The sequence below is a fragment of the Equus asinus genome, chromosome 26 (assembly GCF_041296235.1).
Source record: "Equus asinus isolate D_3611 breed Donkey chromosome 26, EquAss-T2T_v2, whole genome shotgun sequence".
In the NCBI taxonomy this organism is placed as follows: Eukaryota; Metazoa; Chordata; class Mammalia; order Perissodactyla; family Equidae; genus Equus; species Equus asinus.
Window position 1 is genome coordinate 32,968,588 of NC_091815.1, and position 22,729 is coordinate 32,991,316.

The 22,729-nt window shown below is 63.4% G+C and overlaps 1 protein-coding gene across 1 annotated transcript; it reads right to left on the bottom strand.

Moving 5' to 3' along the window:
- Positions 1 to 127: 127 nt before the first annotated feature.
- On the bottom strand, positions 128 to 20,610 carry LMTK3 (lemur tyrosine kinase 3). The gene is given in 16 exon segments (XM_044759892.2): positions 128 to 1,365; positions 4,399 to 4,536; positions 4,763 to 4,898; positions 6,557 to 6,966; positions 9,603 to 11,016; positions 11,018 to 12,122; positions 12,851 to 13,000; positions 13,147 to 13,268; positions 13,343 to 13,427; positions 13,852 to 14,000; positions 14,338 to 14,425; positions 17,710 to 17,828; positions 18,277 to 18,353; positions 18,855 to 19,005; positions 19,246 to 19,379; positions 20,281 to 20,610. Coding segments are annotated over 16 exon segments (4,371 nt in total). The 5' UTR covers positions 20,357 to 20,610; the 3' UTR covers positions 128 to 1,348.
- Between the last annotated feature and the right edge of the window lie 2,119 nt (positions 20,611 to 22,729).

Here is a 22,729-nt window from a genome sequence, read left to right on the forward strand (position 1 = left end):
AGAGACAGATGGAGGCCACATCAGTCAAGAGCCCGGGAGAAACCGAGAAAACAGTCGAGACAAAAACACAAGGCAGAAAGACATAATAGAAACAGGAAAGTGGCAGGGAGACACTGACAGGGAGAAAAAAGTCAAGACGGGGAGAAAATCAGACAAATCGAAATAGAAGCAGACGGGAAGAAGGAGGGTGAGAGAGACGGACGGAGAGACAGGAAAACACCAGGACAGGTGGAGGCCAGAACTGGGGCCGGGGGGTGGCAAGGAGCTCAAGGGACAAAACCTGAGAGAAATGTGAACAGGCAGACGCGGTTAGAGCGGAAGGCAAGAGAGAATGTCCGGGAAGGGGGTGGTCACGTGGAGAAGCAGGTCAACTGAGGCACAGCCACCGGGGGCAGGAGAGAGACCCTGACCTTCGAGGGACCGGCAGTGCTGTCCCGAGGAAGTGGTGGGATGTGGCCGTGATCCAGCGTGGGCGCTGGTGGGTCGTTTCTGAGCAGCCCCCTCACCAGCCCTGGTCCTGGGCAGCTTCTGGCCAGCGCCACGGGCTCCCTGGTGGAAACACGGCTCTGACCGTAATCGGGCACCTTCCCCAGCCCTCGCTGGCTCCTCGTCGCCTCTTGAACTGTCAGTTGAGGCTGCAGCTGAAGTCAGGGCCGCCGACCCCAGACGCAGAGCCGGGATCCGGAGAAGTAGAGGCGCCGGCGCCCGCTCTGCGCGTGCGCGTTCCCGCTTCCGGAGCCTCCACGTGCCCGTCCGTCAAATGGGGCAGCGAGGATGGTGGCGTCTCCCGGGCAGCGCCCGTTCCCCTCATCCGCCCCTCTTCACCCCTGGAAACACACACAGGCCCCGCGTTCCTCCAAAAAGTTGTTTTTGTCTTTTTTAAATAATGTGAAAATGCCACGCGAAGGTTTGAACCAGAGGCCCCTCCAGGGGCCGGGCTGGGGCGGGGATGGGGAGACGCGAGACGGGGGGGTCCAGGTCCCCGAAGCCTGCAGCCCGTGTCTGGGGCCGGGAGGGAGGGAGGAGGGGCCTCCGCTGTGCCGAGGGGCTCCAGGCCCGAAGGAGTTCAGTTCACGTCCAAGAAAGGCGGCTCTCCAGGGAGGGGCGAGGGGCTTCCTGCCTCATTTGGCACCGAGGGGGTCGAGGGGCTCAGGGGAGCCTTCCGGGGGGCTGGGGGGTGGGGGGCCAGGGCCTCCCGTTTGGCACATGGTGGGGGAGGGGGAGGGCCCAGCCTCAGGGGCCTCCCCGGAGGCGGCGTCTGTGGTGGCGGCAGTGGCTCCATCGTCCACAGAGGATTCTACTCTCAACTCCTCTTCTGGGGGTGCAGGGGGGTCAGGTCTTCGGGGAGTCAGTTCTCCACGGGGCCTGAGGTTGGAGGGAATGGAGACAGAAAATGAATTACTGGGAGGCAGGCTCATGGCTTCTGGCTCACTCGAGTGAAAACAAAGCCCTCGCTGTGACCCACGAGACCCCCCACGATCTACTCTGTTCTTTTCAGTTCTCACCTCCCCTCTCCCCAACACTCACTCCACTCCAGCCACACCAGCCTCCTCGCTGTTCCTCTGAGGCGCCAAATACAGTCCTGCCCCAGGGCCTTTGCACTTGCTGTTCCCACTCCCTGCCCTTTCCTTAGCCCTTCCACATAAGTCAGGTGCCGGCCACAATGCCCCCACTCAGAGGCCTTCCTGGCCATTCTCAGTCAAACAGTCGCCCCCCTCACCCCCCACCCCAAGTCATTCTATCTCATGAGCTGTGGTTATTTTTCTTCATGTTTTCTCCTCTGGGATAACCCCAGTCTTTGTCGAAGACCTTCTTGTCTGCTTGCCCCTCTAGATCGTAAGCTCACAGAGGACGGGACAGTGGTCACTGCTGCAACCCTAACGTCTGGAACGGGGCCTGGCACAAAGCGCCCTTCCCCCAGTGGGAAAATCTCTCCCCATGAGCCCCCATCCCCTCAGTGGAAGGAGAGCCCCCGACCTATTCCACAGATCCAGAAAACCAAGGGCTGGGGGTGGAGGTCCTCACCCAGGGCCACACACTGTCGCCCCCGCTCTCCGCCCCACACCTCTTACCTGCGTGGCCCCGGTCGGGTCACAGCCCTCAGCCCTGTCCCTGAGCCTCGGTCACCCTCTCTTTAAATGGGAAGCAGGACCGTGGTCTCCCTTTCAAAGGAGCGGGGGACACTGGGATACGTGGCATCACCAGCACCCAGTGAACACAGGCCAAGTGGGCAGAGCCATGCTGAGCACAGGGGCTGAGGAGAAGGGGGCCCCGCCACCTGGGCCCCCCACCACCGTCCCGGGGGACAGTCTCGGCAGCTTCCCTGCCCAGCTGCTGGGGGAACATCTGCTGACAGGGGTTCCGCACGACTGGGCCCCCCCTTCTCTCTTGGTGGCTAAAGGGGAAGTCACCCTCACCGGCTGGCCCTGCTGGCCTCAGCTCTGACTCACCCCTTGGCCAATGTCCCCACGCCCCGGAGCCCACCCAGCCTGTCCTCATGGGGACCTCAGCAAAGACCTCTGGAGGAAGTGACTTTGGGGTGAATCCTGAGGATGCAGCTAAGTGGAGAGTGAGCCCTCAGCCCCATCCCCCTGCCCTTGACCCCGCCTGGACTCTCCCTCCTGGAGTCTCGCTCTGGCCTCCTCCCCAGCCTCCCCGCCTCCATCGGTCTCCACGTGGCCCCAGGGGTCTTTCTACACCCAGGGCTGACCTGCCGCTCCCTGGCTCACAGCCCTCCCACGGCTCCCTAGTGCCCCCAGGACAAAGTCCTCGCCCCTCAGCGCCCTCTCAAGCCCTCCACAGTCGGCCCTGCCCCCTCTCGCTTCACCCCCTCCACCTGCCCCCCTCGCTAAGCAGCCCCAGATGTCCGCCTCCCTTCTGGTCTGTGAACTGGCCAAGCTCTTTCCTGCCTCGGGCCCTTCGCGCAAGCTGCTCCGTCTGCTAGCCCTCTGTCCCCTTCCCCTTCACCTAGTTAAGGACAGCCAACCCTTCGAGTCCCTGGTTAGATGGCCCTTCCACCGGGAGACAAAGCCCTCTCCTGGCTCTTCTGCTTTTCAGCAACCCCGAGTTTGCAGTTTCTCATTGCCTGCGGGACAGACTGTGGGGCGAGTGTCTGCGGGCGGGGTGGGCGTCCTGGATCTTGCTCACACCGAATCCCCTGTGCCCAGCACAGCGCCTGCACCCAGCCGATGCTCGGTTAGCATCTACTTAATGAAGCGCAGTAACAGCTACCGGTTAGAGACCACTGCTACGTGACCAGCTCCGGGCCGCAAGCATGGGGAGGATGAAGCCATTTAACCCCCTCAATAGTTTTATGAGTTAGAGCCTGTTATCATCCCCATTCAACAGATGAGGGAACTGAGGCACAGAGAGGGAAAGTGACTTGCCCTGGGTCACACAGCCGAGAAGTGGCAGAGCTGACTCCTGCATTCAGGCACGATTTGGGGGAGCAGGAATGGGACCGTGCCTGAAAAGGTCCAGTCGCACCTTCTAGCTTCTCAGCTGTGTCCTCCGGACCACCTGCACCTGCCCAGCCCAGTGCAAGCCCCGCATGCAGCGGTGTTCTCCAGAGCGCCAGCAGGAGGCAGCAGAGAGCCCGAGTCCTGCCTCCTCTCTGTGAGAGAGGCCTTAGCTTCGGGACAGCCAGAAACTACAGGCGACGTGACCCTCACTCAGCGTGGTCGTGAGGATTAGTGACATGGCCATGTGCAATGCCACAAGCAAAGCACCTGACCAGCGCTGACTACTGGAGCGGTTGCCGACCCAGAGGCCAGGCAGCTGGGTTTGAATCCCGGGTCCTCATTCCTCTCGATACCTCAGTTTCCTCCTTTGTAAGATGGGGATGAGACTGGAATCCAGCCCATGGGGTGGCAGCGAGGATTAAATGGGTTAAGACGCGGTAGGCACATGCAGGGTCTGTGTGAGCGCTTGTTACTACTGTTAGTGGTGGGGCCATTGCTGTTCTTGCTCGGGGACACCCTGGCCACGTTCTCTCTGCCCTGGTTCCTACTATCCGGCTTGAGCACCCGGGCTCTGTCCCTGTCTGCCTCTCATGAACGTGCGCCCCCAAACAGAGGTGGGGTCGGGATCTGGCAAGTGCCAGGCAGGAGTCTAAGCCCACAGACGGGACAAAGATGGGCAAGACCTGGAGGGGATCCTTACAGAAAGAGAAACTGAGGTTGGGGGGGGGCGGGGGGTGCCCAAGCCCATCTGACTGACACCAGGGTGCAGCGGGGTCTGAGCTGCTTCCAAGTTGGGTGGGGTCTCAGTGGTGAGCAGCGAGTGTAGACAGAGAGAGGAAGGAAGAGACTGAGGAGAGAGGCAGGGAAATTCAGAGATGAGGTGGGGAGGGACAGACGGGGACCGGGAGAAACGCGCAGAGAGTCTGAAGCACCGTACCTGCGGGCCGCGCGTCGGGGGCCCGGGCGGGGGGCCCCGGGGTCTCCAGCGCAGGCGAGACGGAGAAGCGGGAGAAGCACAGGGGGGGGCCGGGCGGGGGGAGGAGGGGGAAATCCTCCGCCCACTCGAAACTGCCTCCTGGGGGTGGGGGGTGGGGGGGAAGGAGTGTGAGAGAGGAGTGGTCAGACCCCCAGCTTCGGCTCTGCCCTCCGCCCTCGCCCGCTCATCAGGCCCCGCCCCATCTGCCTGCATCATCGCTCCGCCCCAAACCCGCCCACCGCCTAAGGCCCCGCCCACCTCTTGCTCCGCCTCTAGGCCCCGCCCCAAATCTTGCCCCTCCTCCAGGCCCCGCCCCGCCCCTCACCAAAGCCGCTGTCGTTGCTGGGAAACCCATCTCCGGGGGTGGCGGGGTGGGGAGGCGTCGGGGGCGCTGGGGGCGTTGACGGGTCCGTATCCCCCTCGGGGGGGCCCTGGACGCTCAGTTCGTTGGTTGGCGTCTCCTGTGAAGGCAGATTAGGGGAGGCGAGAGGGGGCTAACCGTCACATCCCACCCGCTGCATCCCAGCAAACAACAAAACCCGCTAACATTTCTGAGGCTTCAGGCATCCCATTTACAAATGGCACTCCCGGGAGAGGGGGCTGGGAGCCCGTAATCTGCCTTCGAAGCCTCAGGTCAGCTTTAACCCCACCCGGCCCCAGGCTCCTCCCCCGCCTGCCAAGCCCCGCCCACACCTAAGCAGCCCACCGCAGGAATTCTCTCCTTGCTCCTTGACGGCGCTGCCTCCACGGGAGCCCCTAACCCAGTACTATCTGGTAAGTCCCGCCCCTTCTCCATGACCCCTACCTACCTCCGAGATCTTGGCCCCAGGCGTCCAAGTTCGGGTCCCAGAACTACCTGCCCCTAAGGTCTTCCAAACCCCTACCCCATCCTACGCACCTCCCGACCCTCCCCCAGGCCCCCAAGCCCCGCTCTCTGAAGTACCCCAGCTCCCGCCCTCCAAGGCACCAGGCCCCAGCTCAGGACCCTGTTCTCGCTCATCTCAGGACTTCATCCCGGTATGCCCCGCCCCAGGCTCATCTAGACACGGCCCCAGGCCACAAGCACCACCCCATCGCCCCTTTTTCTCTGCAACGCTATCCTTCCAGACCCAGTTAGCCAACACAATCCTCAACCCCGTTCTCTAAGCCCCGCCCCAGCTCATTAGCTATGCCCATCCTTGAACCCACTCTACTACAAGTTGCGTCTCTTAAGCGCTACCTGCAGCCTCTCCACGGCCTGCCCCTAGCGGGTAAAATCCGCTCCATCCTCAACCGGCCCCTTAGCTTCTACCACCGCTAAAGCACCGGCCACACGCCCCGCCCCAAACTTCGCTAGGCTCCGCCCCCACGATCTAGGCCACGCCCCACCCCTCTCAACACTGTCTCCCTACCTCTCCAGGCTCCGCCCTCTCAGGTTTCTCTCTTTCCTTCCAGATCCGTTCTCACCCTCCAGGCCTCTCCCTCGCCCTCCAGCACCCTCCTTCATCTCAGGCCCCGTCACATCCTCCCCCAGGCTCCGCCCCCACCAGGCCCCGCCCGCACACTCAAGGCCTCATCCCTTCCTCCAGGCCCTGCCCCCAACAGGCCCCACCCCCGCATTCAAGACCTCATCTCTTCCTCCAGGCCCTGCCCCCACAAGGCCCCAGCTTCACACTCAAGGCCTCATCCTCTCCTCCAGGCCCCGCCCCTCCGCAGGCCCCGCCCCCACACGGCCTCATCCTCTCCTCCAGGCCCCGCCCCCACACTCCAGGCCTCCCATGTTCTCCAGGCCCCGCCCACCTAGGCCAGTCTTGCCAGCCCCGCCCTCCCCGCAGGCCCCACCCTCACACTCAAGGCCTCATCCCCCTCCAAGCCCCTCCCCTCCGCAGGCCCCGCCCCCACACTCCAGGCTTCCCCTGTTCTCCAGGCCCCCCCCACCCCTAGGCCAGTTTCGTCAGCCCCGCCCCCGCAGGCCCCGCCCTCCCTGCAGGCCCCTCCCCGCAGGCCCCGCCCCCACACGCAAGGCCTCATCGCCTTCCAGGCCCCGCCCTCCCAGCAGGCCCCGCCCACACACTCAAGGCCTCATCCCTCTTCCAGGCCCCGCCCTCCCAGCAGGCCCCGCCCCGCGCGGCGCGCGCACCTGGTCGAAGAGGTAGACGGTCACGTCCCCGTGGAAGGAGACCATCTTGCGCTTCCTCTCCAGCTCGCTGTCCTCGGGCTCGTCGGCCCCGCGCGGAGACTTGAGCAGCCCCCGCAGCGGGCGGGCCGCGTCCGCGTCGGCGCTGCTCACCACGACGGGCACCGGGGCTGCCCGCGCCCTCCCGGGGCCCCGCGGCCCCGCCGCCGCGCCCGCCGCCGCCTCGTCCTCCTCCTCGTCCTCGTCCTCGTCCTCCCCGTCCTCCTCCGCCGGCCCCGGCGCCCCCGCCCCGCCGGCCTCCCCGCCAGCCGCCCCGGCGTCCGCGCCCTCCCACGGGGACCGCCGCGGGCCCGGCCCCGGGAACGGCGTGAGCGTGAGCGGCGGCAGCGCCAGCGAGAGCCGAGAGAGCTTGGCTGCGAGGGGAGAGAGCCGGTGAGCCCCCGGGGAAACTGAGGCACGCCCTCCCGCCCCACCGTGTGCCCTCAGGTCGTCTCAGGCCACAGTCTGGGCCTCAGTTTCCCCCCTCGTGACCCCGAAGGGCTGCGCTGGGGCCCCTCTCCACGCACAGTGAGAGACACCTTCCCCTATGCAGTGCTGAACCCTCCATGGCTCCCCAGTGCCCACAGCACAAAGTCCCAACTTCGCCCCGCGGCCCACCAGGCCCGAGTGCCCTGGCCCTGCTGACCTCTCCAGGCTCTGTCCCCTCCTCCTTCTGGCTGGACCTCCATCCAGCCACGTGGGCCCCCTCCTGTTCCCTCACCTCTGAGCCTTTGCATGGGCTGTTCCCTCTGCATGGAACTTCCTTTTCCAACTCAAGTCCTGTTCCTCCTCCGGCTCTGTCTGGGCTTCCAGAGCCTTCAGAGATCTCCCAGGAGCTCAGGCCAGGCCACCCGCTCTGCACCCCACAGCACCCAGCTCCTCTCCTTGCCAGCAGATGATCTCAGCAGATAACTATATTTCTGTTATTAATGTCTGCCTTGCCACAGAACAGAGACTCAGTCGGGCACGTTCCAGCTGCATCCCCAAGCACCGAGCACACAGAAGTACTCAGTCAATATTTGTGGGATTAATAATTGAATGTTCCCTACTGTGTGATGTTGACCAAGGTACTTTCCTTCTCTGGCCCTGGATCGCCAGACAAAACTGGGGTGTCTAACCGTCTCCAGGCCCTCTCCCTGCCCTGATCACAGCCGGCTGGGAGGGAAGGACTTCAGGTCCCTGGAGGAGGAAACCTGGCTTCGAATCCCAAGCCTACCCTGCTTGCCTGCTGTGTGTCCCTGGGCAAGCAGATCCACCTCTCTGAGCCTCTGTTTCCTCACTGGTAAATGGACAGGGGCCACTCATTCGTCCATTAGTGCATAAGTGAACTTTGTGCCAGGCCCTGTGGGGCGCGATGGTGGGGATGAGAGGAGGGTCAGGGTGAGGAGGGAGAAAGATGGATGTGGACCAGGTCACTCTCCTCCTCTCAATCACTCTATTCCAGCTTCACTGGCCTTTTGCTAGTCCCTGAACAGGCCAAGTTAGTTCCCACCTCAGTGCCCTCTGTCTGAAACACCCATCCCCCAGATGTGCACCTGGCTCACTTCCTTCACATCTGCTCAAAAGTCACCTCCTCATTGAAGCCTTCCCTGACTATCCATCTCAGGGTGGGGAGACTATAGAGGGAACTATCAGGGGCTGTGGGTGCCCAGAGGGAGGACAGGATGACAGACTTTAGAAATCAGAAAGGCTTCCCAGGGAAGGGGAAATTTGAATGGGGTTTTGAAGGATGAGTAGGAGTTCACGGGGTTAAGAAAACAGGCTATTCCCAGACTCTTCTCACTCAGCAACACCGACCTCCTCCACCCCAGATCCTCTGGGGCATCTTAATTACTCATCCCCTGAGATTTTCCTGCTGCCCGGTGGTCTTTCCTGACGCAGACGGTTGCAAACTCCCCACAACAACTTTGAGGAAGTGGTAGCGTTGTAGGACCATGGGCTTTGAGGAAAGCAAGTTCTGGGCCCCGTCCCCTTCCTGACCTCTTCCTCCAGATCCTCAGGCTCCTGGTAAACGGAGACGATAACCTTTCCCTCGCGTGTGGCTGTGAGGTTGCAGGGCCTGGTCATGTACAACTTTCATCTCAGTATTTAAGGAAATCACGCCTCTGGGGGATTCCAGTGGAACCACAGTCCCTGTGGCCACATCGAAACAGGGCTCTTTATCTTTCCTCTCCGTTTATCTTCTCTCCAATCATCCTCTCCGTGTGACAGAACACTTCCTGTGTCCCTACCAACACTCAGCCTCCAGAACAGGCATTTCTACGGCTTTCAGGTCACCAGCACCACAGGGGGCCGGGCAGGGGCCGAGGATCCCTGGGTCCCCGCCTCGGGCAGCTCAGGGCTGGGCATCCAGGAGGCCGGGCACACAGGACAGATGCCTCAGCTGGTTGGCAAGTTCAGACCAGAGACCACACGCAGGCAGCTCAGCCCACAGACAGGCTTTCTCTGAATCAGTTTCAACCACAAAAACAGCCAGAACTCCAGTTTAAAAGGGAAAAGTGGCAGGTCTGGCAACACCAGGTGGGCATTCCCCAGTGGAACCGAGGAGTGGCCGCATTTTCTCCCCAGCTCCCACCCCACCTCTCCCAGCCGACTTCATTCATTCCCCAGTGCTGTCTGGCCCGCCATGGGCATCTGAGTTTGAGACCCCTGGTCTGGGCAAATCGCAGTAATGAAAGCGGGGGCTTACGAATGCCAGGCCCTGGGCTACAGGCTTTGGAAGTCCTAACTCATTGAACCTCACCTCACGACAACCCTATGAGGGAGGTGCTCTCCTTGTTTATATTTGGCAGATGGGGAAACTGAGGCACAGAGAAGTAAGGTCATTTGTCCAAAGTCACAGAGCCAGGGAGGGCAAGAGCCAGGATTTGAGCCCGGGCGGTGTGGCTCATCACCTGCCTGACCTGTCGGGCACCCAGGTGCCCAAGATGCTCCGCGGCCCCCCCGGACCTCGGAAGGAGCCAGCCTTGGCCCCCCACCGCGCCCCCCGTGCTCCCAGCAGCCTCCTCACCTTTGATCTGCTCGCTGTTCCCCTGAGGGGGTCCCAAGTCCAAGAACAGCCGTGGCATCTCGGGGCCCTTCCTCTCGGGCTTGGGGGGGTCCGCGTCGCCGCTGGGGGCCGTGTCTCCGCCGGCCCTGCTGTCGGGGGCCCCGGGCTCTCCCGCGGGGGCCGCCTCCGGCCTGGCTCTCTGGGGCGCCGGCTCCGGCCTCCTCGGCTGGGCTTCCACCGACGGCGGCGGCGGCGGCTGGGGCCTCGTGCTGTCTGCCCATCCGGCCTTTGCGTCCACGCCGCTTCCGAGGCCGCCGCCGGGGGCCATCCCCGTGCCCGCTGGGGCTCGGCCCCCACTCCCGAGGTCCAGCCTCCCAGCCCCGGGGGCTCTCGGTGCCCCCCCAGTCTCGGGGGCTCTCCTCTCGGTCCCGGGTTCCAGCACCCCGCTCCTGGGGGCTGGGCCAGTGGGGCCAGGGGCTGTCTCCCCGCCGCTCAGGGGCCAGGCCGCGGCGCCGGGCGCGGGGGCTCTCTCCTGCGAGGTCTCGGGGGCCGGTCCCCCGATCGTGGGGGCTGGACCCCCACTCTCGGGCATCTTCTCCCAGGGCCCTGGGGCTTTCCGAGGCCCAGTCTCTGGCAGCCTCTCCATGTTCCTGGGGAGTTTCAGGCCCCCATTCTCTGATACCTTCTCCTCGATCTTTGGGGGTGTCAGCCCCCCATTCGCCAGCACTTTCTCTTCTCTCTCGGGGGACCTCAGCTCCCCATTCGCCAGCACTTTCTCCTCCCTCCTTGGGGGTGTCAGCTCCCCATTCGCCAGCACTTTCTCTTCTCTCTCTGGGGACCCCGGGCCCCCATTCTCCGCCACCGTCTCCTCGAGGCCCGGGGCTCTCTGTCCCCCGTTCTCCAACGCTGTCACCCCGTTCGCAGGGACGCTCAGGTCCTCGTTCGGCCTTGGGGCTTTCTTCCCGCTGCCCAGGACTGCAGGGTCCCTGCTCAGGCCCGGGGCTTTCTCTCTGTTCCCGGGGCCTCTCCCTGCCTTCCTGGGCCCCGTCTCGCGGGGGTGTCCCCCCTTCTCGCCCAGGAGGTTCCTTGTCACGTCCTCCCGCAGGGACATCAGCAGCTGCTCGGTGCTCACTTGAACTACGAAGGTCGGCTTCTCTCGGGTCCCCGGGGGACCCGGGTCTGGGGGTGGCCGGGGCGCTCCCGGGTCGGGGGGCTCGGGGGGAGCCCGCGGTCGAGGGACCCCTTCCTCCTCGGCCGCCCCCCCGCCTGGGAAGGCTCCCTCGGGGGAAAAAGGGGTCTCGGTCTCGTAGCCGCTGTCCCCCGGCTTGGGGCCCGGCGACGACAGGCCTGAGCCGGGACTGGCCACGGCCGAGGGGGGGTCGGGGGACACGGCCGGGTCCGAGGGGGCCCGGGGAGGTGGCGGCGGGGGGGGGGGGAGCGGGAGGTGGCCCCCGCCCGGGGTACTGGGGCGCCGCCGCCCCCATGAGGGGGTCCAGAAACTCGGGGGGGGCCGAGGTGGGGGGGGCCAGGGGCAGGTCGGCCAGGGAGCCCCGCTCTGCCCGCAGAGAGGAGTCGTCCTCGGGGGCATGAGGGCAGCCGAGAGCAGGGTGGCCCCCCCAGCCGGCGACGGCGTCCCCCCGCTCGAGGGGCAGGCAGGAGCAGGCCCCCTCGCGGCTGCACAGAGGACAGGGCAGGGGCCCCCGGCGGCTGGGGCCACCCCCAAGGCTGCTGCTGGTCTCCCCGGGGGAGCTGCCCTCCTCCTCCTCCTCTTCCTCTTCGGCCCAGGGGGCGGCCCCCCGCTCCCCCAGCACCTCGGCAGGGTCTCCCGCCAGGGTCTCCCCGGCGCCCCGGCCCTCGGGGTCCCAGCCACTCAGGAGGAAGCTGCCTGACGCTGAGGACTGGGCGGGGAAGGGCCGGGGCGCAGGGAAGAGGGGGGAGGCCCAGGTCTCGGACACCAGCTGGGGGACCTCGGAGGGGGCCTGGGGGGCCTGGGGGGCAGGCACTCCTGGGTCCAGGGGGTCCCAGTCGTTGGGGAAGAGGGGCTCGGGTGGGGAGCCGTGCTCTTCGAGGCGGATGTAGTACTCGCTGCTCACCGAGGGGCTGCGGGCGCTGATGACGGGCAGCACGCTCGGCGTGGACAGCGCCTCGTAGAAGGGGTTGGAGGGGTTGGCATGGGGGGCCGGGGGTGCGGACGCCGGCTGCCAGGGGGGCGCCCCCCCGCCCCGGCCGGCCCCCCGCCGCGCCTTCTCCCACAGGCACTCAAGGTTGAGGCCACGGCTGCTCTCGGTGACCGTGAGCACGTCGTCGGGGTCGGCCCCGGGGAAGCCATCCAGGAGGGGGAAGGGCGAGGAGAGGGTCCCCGGGCGGGGCGCGCTGTGCTGCGGGGGCCAGGGCCAGGGGAAGGGGCCGTCCCGGGGTGGGGGCGGCGGAGGCGGGGGCCGCGGGGGCCGCTCAGAGAGCAGGTAGGTGAGCTGCAGCTGGAGATCAGAGGCCGAGGGGCGCTGCGCAGGCGGCCGCCAGCAGGACTGCAGGATATCGTACCTGGGGAGAGGGAGCGGCAAGAAAGAGGAGGACAGAGTCCCGGGGGGTGTCACTGGGGGCAGGCAGAGACCAAGAGAGAGGGGGACAGGGACCCAGAGAGAGGGGGACAGAGACCCAGAGAGAGGGGGACAGAGACCCAGAGAGAGGGGGACAGGGACCCAGAGAGAAGGGGACAGGGACCCAGACAGAGGGGGACAGAGACCCAGAGAGAAGGGGACAGGGACCCAGAGAGAGGGGGACAGGGACCCAGAGAGAGGGGGACAGGGACCCAGAGAGAAGGGGACAGGGACCCAGACAGAGGGGGACAGAGACCCAGAGAGAAGGGGACAGGGACCCAGAGAGAGGGGGACAGGGACCCAGAGAGAAGGGGACAGGGACCCAGAGAGAGGGGGACAGGGACCCAGAGAGAGGGGGACAGGGACCCAGAGAGAGGGGGAAAGAGACCCAGGGAGAGGGGGACAGGGACCTAGGGGACAAGGGAGACAAGCAAGCAGCAAGGGGTCTTCCAGGGTTGAATAAACCAGGGCTCAAACACCAGGTCTGCTCCTCCATGCCTCAGTTTCCCCCCTCCAAGTACCAGATGCTGGCCGAGGGATGGGGACGTGCCTGCTGGCTCTAGGGATGGTAGCGAGTGGGGAGTGAGATTGCGGCTGGGTGAAAAAGGAGGGGGAGTCCGGGGCCACGCTGGGGGGGTGGTCAGGGGTCCGAGCAGGCCCCCCCGCCCTCACCAGTAGTCCGCGTAGGGCAGCTTGAGCCTCGGCCGGGCCAGCTTGACGTGCTGCTGGCGGACGACAAAGGCGAGGACCTCCTCGTCTGACAGGTGGCGGTAGGGCTGCGCCCCGAACTCAAAGAGCTCCCACAGGGTCACCCCCAGGGACCTGCGGGGAGCAGAGGGCAGAGGGAGGTCAGAGCCCCGCCCCGCCCCGCCCGGGGGCCGCCCCTCCGGGCCTCAGTTTCCCCACCCGCGGAGCCCCCGGCCCTCCCCGTGCCGGCGCCGCCGCCCCTGCGCCCGGCCGGCCCTCACCAGATGTTGCTCTCGCGGCTCTGGTCCACCACGAGGAAGCTCCCGTGCACCTCCCCGAGGAGCTCGGGCGCCGCCCAGCGCAGCGGGATCCACAGGCGCTCGGGGGTCAGGTAGTAGTCCTCCTGGGGGCGGGCCGGGCGGGGTCAGGCGGGTCGGGGCACCCCCCGCCCCCGCCCGGATGGAGGGCAGCCCGTACCTTGTAGTTGCTGTGGGCCAGCCCGTAGTCTCCGATGCGCACGGTGAGGTCGGAGGTCAGCAGGCAGTTGCGCAGGGCCAGGTCACTGGGGGCGAGCGGGGAGCGACGTGAGAAGGGGCGGCCTGCGCCCCATGCCTTGCCTCGCCTCGCCTCCGCCCGCCGTCCAGAATCCTCCCCTTCCCTCTCCTTTCCTCACTCCGCCTCCTCCTCCCGTTTCCTCCGCCTGGCGGGCCACCTCCCCTCCTGGCTCCTCCCCCTCCTGGCCCCTCCCTCTCCTCTGTGACCCCGCCTCCTTTCCTGACTCCTCCCTCTCTTGGTTCCTCCCCTCCTCCCTCTCCCCTCCTGACTCCTCCCTCTCCTCACCCCTCCTCTTCTCCTGACTCCTCTCCTCTGTGACCCTTCCTCCCCTCCTGGAACCCCACCCCTGTGGCCTCGCCTCCTTCCCCTAAGTAGTGCCCCCTACACACACTCGTCCCCATGAGTGCTCCCCGTGGCTCCTCAGCCGCCACCTGTGCACGTAGTTGTGGGAGTGGAGGTGCGCCAGCCCGCGGGCGATCTCCAGGCCCATCCTCTGCAGTGTCCGCAGGTCTCGAGGGGGCAGCTCAGGGGACAGGCCCTCGGGGGGCCGCTGGGCCCGGAGGTAACGCTTCAGGTCCCCCTGGAAGGGAGGGCAGGGTGGGGTCAGCACCACCACCCCGTCCCCCGCACCCACACATCCAGCCACTCCAAGGCGAGGATGGGGGCGGCCTCTGCTCTCAGTGGGCATTCCCTCTGACCCTCAGTTTCCCCTGCTGCTTGGAACAGGATAATAACAGAAGCCGCCTCTCCTGCTAGTTGGGTGCGCGCCACCTGCAGAGTGAGTGCTCCTGTACAGCAAACGCTGTTCCCGCGTGTCACACAGGTGTTGCCATGATGACGTCATTGCCAAAGATTTCTAGGACCCTAGGCTTCCCCCAGCCCACCCTGTCCAGCACCCCCTCCCCCCAGCCCCTCACCAGTTGACAGAACTCCATGATGAGCAGAAAGGGCAGTGTCTCCACACAGACTCCCAGGCACTGGAGGACATTGGGGTGCTGCAGGCTCCTGGGGGGGAGGTAGCTGGTCAGGAGACAGCCCTCGTCCCACCCCAGCCCCTGTCCCACCCCCACCTCCCAGCAAGACAAAACTGTTGCTTCAACCGCCTTGGTCTCAGTTTCCCTTTGTCAGGGTCTCCCCCGGCACACACACACTCCTCCCCCGGCCCCCATCTCAGGACTGCCCCACTGTCCCCCAGTTCCGGGGCCAGGTCCCCAGGTGCCTCTTTGCCCCTCCTTCCTCCTCACCCCGCCCCCAGGCTTCCTTCCTGCCCCCTGATGCTCCCCCATCCTCTCTCCTCCCCAGCTTGAGCCTCCTCCTCGCCTCCTGGCCTCTCCTCCCTGCCTCCTCCCAGCCTCCCTGCCTCCGGGCTCTCCCTTTCAGTCTGTCCCTGGCCTGCCACTCACGTGGCTCCCCAGCACCCCAGGACAAAGCCTGGCTCACTCCTCAGTCCTTCCTGCCCCTCTGGTGCCCACTGCCTTCCACAGGGTCCCCCTCTCACCCCGGTCTGCATCTCCCCAGACATGCAGGTGCCTGCTCAGGCTCCGGGCCTCTGAAGACCACACCGTCCCTTCACCCAGTGCTCCTTACCCCTCAGGCCTCGGCCTCGACATCATTTCCCCAAGAACCATCACTGCCCACCAACCCTGGGGCGCATACCCCTCCTTCAGCCTCACACTGTGGGTAAGAGAGGTCGGGGGTTTGAATCCTGTCTCCGCCTTTCCCAGGCGTGGGACCTCACAGAAGTCACTTCACCTCACCCCACCTCAGTTTCCCTCATCTCTAAAATGGGGACAGTAACAGTTACTCCCTCATGCAGTCGTGGAATTTAATGAGATTGGAGAGGAGCTGGCACCCAGGAAAAGATCCTCTCGATTCTATTTTCACCTGTGGTTTGATTCTCATCTCGCCCTGCATTTTCACTGCGTTTTCCCGCCTCCTTGCCTTTGCAAGTGCTGTCGCCTCTGCCTGGAACACGCTTCCCACAATGCTTTGCATGACGCACCTTCCTCCCCCCCCCCCAATCCCATCGGAAGCTCCCGTGTCTCTGTCGCGTCCTGCCTTACTTCCTCATGGCGCTGAGGCTCTGATATTTTCGTTTTGAGACTTCTTTCTTCATTTATTTATTTATTGTGCATCTCCTCCACTAGGCGGTGAGCTCTATCTACCAGGACAAGGATATGGGGCTTTTTGTTCATGCGGCCATGTCCCCAGTGCCTAGACTCGTAGGTGCACCATAAAAATGTGCAGAATGAGGGGCCGGCCTGGTGGCATACTGGTTAAGTTGGCACTCTCTGTCTCGGCGGCCCTGGGTTCACGGGCTCAGATCCTGGGTGTGGACCTACACACCGATCATCAAGCCACACTGTGGCAGCGTCCCACATACAAAATAGAGGAAGATGGGCACAGATGTGAGCTCAGGGCCAGTCTTCCTCAACAACAACAACAACAAATTGTGCGGGATGAAGGATTTTACCCTGATACATGGCCTGGAGTCTGTGGGAAGATTCAAACATTCCGGGCTTACAGCCCAGAGCCTGGCTCAGGGTAGGGGTGAAGCAAGTTATTTTCCCACTGGGGTCTGGTGGGAGGTAGGCGCCACTAATGGGCCGGGGGCACAGCGCCCAGCATGTGCTAGGGCTGGAACTCCCAATGTGGGAGGTTTGGGATGGAAGATACGGAAGGAAGCTTGGTTCACTGCACATCCACCAATCTGAGCCAGGGCCGGCCACTTCTGTTATCAAACCCTCCCAACAACCCTGCTAGGCAGGATGATGTTTCCCAGTCGATCCAGAGGAAACGGAGGCTCAGAGAAGTGAAGTGACTTGCCCCGGGTCACACAGCTGGGAACAGCAGCAGAGTTGGCATCTGATCTCACGTCTCTGGCTCGCTCAGCAAACATCTACCGAGGGCTGATGGCACTTGTGTTCGGGCCACAAGACAGACCCGGAGCTGCCACCGTAGTCCTGCCATCTCCAACAGACCTTTCTGTGAAGGTGGCAGTGTTCTAGACCCGAGCTGTCTAACACGGGAGCCACTGGCCCTATGCGGCTACTGAGCCATTGAAATGTGGCGAGTGTAGCTCAGGAACTGAATCTTTAATTAGATTTCATTTTATTTCACATAAATTTAAACAGCCCTAAGTGGCTAGCAGTTGCCAGCACGGGTCCAGAGAGAGAGAGGCAAATAAGCAAGTAAACAGACGACATGATGACAAGCGGGGAGACGTGTTATGACGAAAACACACGAGCTGATGTGCTGAGCGTCCCAGGGCCTCCTTCGGTGGGGGCGTGTCAGGGGAAACCTTTCTGAGCTGAGACCCGAGGAGGGGAAGGGAGCCCACCATCCAAAGCTGGGGGTGGGTGAGCCAGGAGTGGTATTCCAGACAGAGCGAACAGCAAGGACAAAGGCCCTGAGGCAGGGAAGAGGCTGATATGTGGAAGGGTCGGTGAGGGGTGACTGGGGCCAGGGGGCCAGTGGCAGGAAGGGAACAGGGTCAGGCGGTGCAGGGCCTGTGGGCCGTAGGAGGGAGTAGGACTTTGTCCTATGGGCAATGGGGAGCCATCGGAGGTTTTAGAGCAAGAGAGTGATAAGGCCCAATGTCTGTGTCTCTGGGATAAAGCCCACTTTACAACCTGATAAGGAGTCTCTGTATACACACCCTTTCTGTGACAGGGCACGGACTCTCTCACAAGGCACTTAGCAAGCGAATGTTGACCTAGTCCTTGTCTATAAGCCCTGAGAGGGGAGGGGAGACCGCGCAGGGGAGGGAGAGAGTCCTGCATTCCCTGACCTCCCAGTCCAGTGGGGACAGAGCCAAGGGCACACAGCTCCTCAATGGCCATTTGGAGCGCCTGCTCAGAACCCTGGTCTGTGATTCTGATGTGACCCTCCCTCACCCATGAGCAGGCCCTGAGGAAGGGGACCACCAAGATGTACCCAGTGCTTAACACAGGGTGACCTCACATCCTCCCAGCTGCCCTCCACATGAGGGCTTCCTGGCCTCACGTTCCAGATGAAGATACTGAGGGTCAGAATGGAGAGCACATGGCTCAGCTTCTGTGCTCTCCCCTTGCCTTCATCATACTGCCTCTTGCTTCTGTCCCAAGGAAGAACCTGAGACTCAGAGAGGGAAATTCTCTTGACTGAGTGGCACAGCCAGGAAGAGGTGGATCCGGGATTCGAACCCAGGTTTGACCCCACGCTATACTTCTCGCATTCGTTACCTCCCTGAGGCGCAAACTCGGATATTTGGGCCTCGAGGGCCCACGTCCACCGAGAAGTCCCGGTACCTGTACGGCTGTGCTTCCGAGATGAACTTGCGCTGCTCGAGGGGCCCCGCGCTGGCTCGGAGCTCCTTCACCACCACCTGGGCTGGGGTGTAGTCGGAGAAAATCTCTCCCAGGATCACCTGGTCAAGGGGGACCGGGGAGTCAGCGCGTGCGGTTTCCCCAGCCCTGTCCCCTGGCACCACATCCGCCCCACCGCAGGACTCCCAACCTCCCCCCCTTCGCAGCATCTCCCTTCCTAGCCCACCTCCCTCATCCCCCAGCAGACGCGAGGTGAGAGACTCACAGGCCCAGAGTCCGATGGACGCAGGGACGGATGGAAGGATGGACAGACTGACGCGTGGAGAGCCGGGTGGCGACGGAGTGGTCAATGGAGTGAGGAGGGAGGCGCTGACCGACAGATGTGGGGGGGTGGCGGGGGTGGGAGCGGGTGAGAGGTGGACAGGAAGGGTGGGCTGAGGGGGCCGGGGGACAGATGAGACGTGGTGGGAGCAGGGGGATGGACACAGGACAGGAGCACAGCCCCGGAATGTACGGACGCCCCTGCCTCCCACCCCCCGCCCCACTCACCTTCCCAAACCAGCCACTTCCAATCTCTTGTAGGTAGCTGAGGTGCTGGCGGCTAAGGCCCAGCGGGGTGGTCATGTCTGGGGGGGAAAGAGGGAGGCCCCTGAGCCTCTCTCCCCTCCCAGTGCCCCCAGCACCCGCCAACTCAGTGGGGACTGAGGGGAAAGCAGACACCAATCTCTTCTCCTTGGCTTCTCCCCAACATTCCCTGATGGGACGGCAGCCTCCTCATTGGCTGCCCACAAGCTTCCAGCGTCCAATCTGTCCTGCCCTTTGCTGTCCCAAGATCCTGTGACGTGACCTCAGCCTGCCACTGGCTGTCTCTGAGATTGAGATCCAGGATGACCTCACCATGGACTGCCCCACAAGAATTCCCAGAGCTGGTTTCAGATTAAGGGATCGCTTCCACCAAGATGATCTCTGACTCCCTATGGGCTGCTTCCAAGATTCTGCGGCTCCCATCTCTGCCTTTCCCCTCGGCCGCCCGGGGCCTCAGCTCCCTGGCCCCTGAGGGGAGACTCTCGGGGCCTTCCATCCCATCCCTGGGGCCGTGGGGTCCTCGTCAAGGTGCCGGGCAGTACCTGAGTGTGAAGGCTGCGGGGCAGGCATCGGCAGGGAGACCTCGGCCAGCGGGAGAATGTAGACATCAGGCAGCGACTGTGAGGAGGAGGTCTCCTCCGCTGGCGGAGTGTACTCCCCGGAGCAATCCTCCCCTTCAGGGTTCTCAAACTCCTGGGGCCGGGAGGGGTGAGAGGTGGAAGAACATAGGGCTGAGACATGCCATCGTCCTTTTTGTCATAACTGTCCCCCAATCCCAGCCCAATTTCCATCCCAAGACTCCGGGTCTTGCCATAACTTCAGGCCCAAAGGCGCTCTGGGGCTTACTGCCCCCTCCCCCACCAACCACCTGGGTCGGGGAAAATGCCTTGCTGGAATCTTCCTCCCCACCTGGAATCCCCTCATGCGCCTCACCTTGAAGCCAACATCACCCCGTTTGCAGCACAGACAGGTGAGGAGGAGGAAGATGAAGGCCAGCAGGCCCGAGCAGGAAATGAGGACCACGGCGTAGGGAGGAGCCAGAGGGGCCCGGCCCGGGGCGAATCCATCTGTGGGCACAGGGCTGGGCTGGGGTCCTGGCTTCAAGCCCCAGGCTCCCAGAGTCAAGCCCCTCCCATCCTGGCCAGTTTTGACTACAACTCCCATGATGCTCTGCAACCAGGGGCCCCTTGGCAGAGGAGCCAGATGGCCCAGGGCATTGTGGGAGTTGCAGTTTGGGGCCTTCTCAGGTGGCTGGGTTGGGGGTGGGGTCCCTCCTCTCGCTCCAAGCTGGGACCACCCCCCACCTCCATCCCGTCACCTCACCCCAGGCTCGGAGGAATTCCAGTGAGGATTGAGGGGAGGAGGAGTCATAGTGGAGGCTGGAGCTCTCAGAATTTAAAATACGCTCCCACGGACAGCCTCAGTACCCCCTATTTGGGGAAGAGGTTGACCCTCCAACTGCAGGCTGGGAGAAGATTCTTGCCCCGTGCGGGAGTCCCCTAGCTAGGGGGCTTGAGACCTGTCTCTTTTAGGGACGTTTGGAGCACACATATGTCCTCTGTCCCCAGCGCAAGCCCCCGAGAAGGCAACTCCGCAAGCCCTGGTCTCCCCCAAAGCGAGAGACAGCCTCCTGTGCTGTGACCCCCTTGGAAACGCTATTCCTCCCGTCTGCCCCCAATCCTCCCAGAGGCCCTGTCCTTCCCTGGCTCCCTGCACACACCTGCACGCACACATGCGTGTGCACACACACACACATGTTGCCCAAACGGACCCCTCCCCACCCAGCCCCCAGCCTTCCTCCCACAGGCCCTGCCGACAGAGGCATCGTCCCCGCGGCTCCTCGGGCCTGGCTCGGTTGCAGGAAGACGCGCACACAGGTGATGGAGTCGGAGCCCCGCAGACGGACCCCCAGGCAGGCCAGGGTGGGGGTGGGGGCCGCTGGACAGCCGGATGGCCCGACAGACTCACCGGGGTGGGCCGGGGACGCCAGGCAGCCGGAGGCGGAGACGGCCGCGAGGAGGATGAGGGCGCCGGGGGCAGGCATCTTGTCGAGGATGGAAGGGAGGTGGAGGTGGTGGCGGCTGGGGAGGAGGGGGGGGCGGGCCCTCAGCCCCCAGCCATGGGGACCCGCACGACCCTGGCCTCCTCCCGGCCCAGGAGAGGGGCACGAGACGCAGGACAGGGGGAGGGAGGGGCTGCTTAGTGGCTCAGGTACCCCCCTCCCCCTCTTTGAAGGGACAGACAGATGAAGGGATGGAGAGGCAGACAGAGGAGAGGAGCTGGGGAACCGGGGTTGCTGGGGTGGGGGGGGAGAGGGTAGGATGGGGGGGGAAGAATGAGGGCCCCGCCCCCGAGGGCAGCCGGGATTGGGGGAGCAGAGAGCCTGTCAGAGGAAGGGTAGGAGGAGGGAGGATGGAGGGAGGATGGAGCGTCGTCATGGCAACTGGCTCCCCAGTAGCATTGGCTGCCAGGAGGGAGGGGAGGGGATGGGACAGACAGGGACCAGCAGACCCTTGGGGGGGGGGGTGCAGGGCCCAGAGTGCCTGGCCCAGACACTGCTGTGACATGCCACCAGCATGGACACGTGTGCTCCACGCCAAGATGCAGATGTCAGGCAGGCACACACAGCCCACACACGACTGATACACATCGCAGAGACCCTCAGAGACAAGCACATCACATACAAAGGTGGACAGCCATCGGCAGACGGGGACACGTCCACGTCACACACAAAGACGCAGGGACGACGAGCTGCACTGGGAACGCACAGGCAGGCCGGCCCCCGGCACAGATGCACCCGGCCACGCAGGAACCACGCAAAGCCTCACAAAGACCCACACACGCCACAGACAAAGTAAGCCCCAAATCCACAGACGTGCACGCCACAGACAAAGATCCACGCGGACACCACGGCGACATACCGAGGGACACAATCACGAACACAGACATTCCACAGACAAATGGGCAACAAAGAATCCCCACAGACACAAGATTCACATACACAGAGACACACAGACACACACATCACACCAGTACAGACACTATTTGCACATAGACACACACATGACATACACTAACATGGACACGTGTCACATGCACAAATGTACGCAGACACATAGCAGATACATAGATGTGCGCATCACATACACAAATACACACACAGACACAGGCACATACAAGATACACACAGCTCTCACATAGACACACATTTCACTCACATGAATACACACAGACACACGTGATATGCACAGATGCACATAGACAGGCACAACTCACACCTGGATACAGACACACACAACACATTCAGAGAATCACACAGGCACACAAAGCTACACAAATCACATTAAAAAAAATACACATACATACAGCACACTGATGCATACAGATGCATACATAAAAGTGTACACAGGCACAGACATTATCCATACAGGGACACGCAGACACACAACACAGACACATACAACACAAAGATACACACATCACATACCTAAACACACAGGGACACACACATCCTATAAGGTTACGAACATCACCCACCATAGGCACCCATCACACAGATAGACACACCAGGTGGGCACAGTTACAGTCACCAAGATGCAGACACGCACTACACACACAAAGACACAGGCACACATCACAAATACCCACATTTCCTAGGACGTTACACAGCCAGTACACAGCCATGGACACTTGCCTCATACAAAAGATAGATAAGCATAGTTTATTTTATTTATTTATTCTTGTGAGCTTTTGCTCTGCACCAGTCGTTGTTCTCAGCGCTTTACACATTTTACTTTTTAACCCTCACAACAGCCCTCTGAGACAGGCGGTTGTATCATCCCCATCGCACAGATGAGGAAACTGAGGCACAGCGAGGTGCAGTCACCTGCCCCAAGGCACACAGCAGGGAAGTGGCAGAGCGGGGACGGGAACTCGGTCCGTCAGGGACTCAGACAAAACACACAAGGACGCACACATCATGTGCCAGGCCGCCGCCGTCTCGGGGTCCCCCCCATCCCCCAGCATCCCGAGCTGCAGACACACCGGAAGCACGGACGCCCACCGCACGCGCGGACGTCTCCGCCGTCCCCGAGCAGCCGCGCTGCGTCCCTCCCGGGGGAGGCGGGGCGGGAGCTGCGCATCCCCGACGCAGCCTCGTTACACACCGCGGAGGCGACCCTCCCCCCCGCCCCCGCCCCCGCCCCCGCCCCCCAGCAGGGGTCCAAGACCCCCGGACTCCAAAACGCGCAGCCGTGACTCAGGGCGCACTCAGGACCGGCGCTCACAACCCCCGCAACACACAGCCCTCCTCATCAGGGACCCCAGGGGAGGGGGAGGGAGCTGCCTCTCGGGGGTCTCATTGGAGAAACTGAGGCAGGTTCGTCGCGGGAGGAGGGGTGGGAGGGAGCGGGTGCCG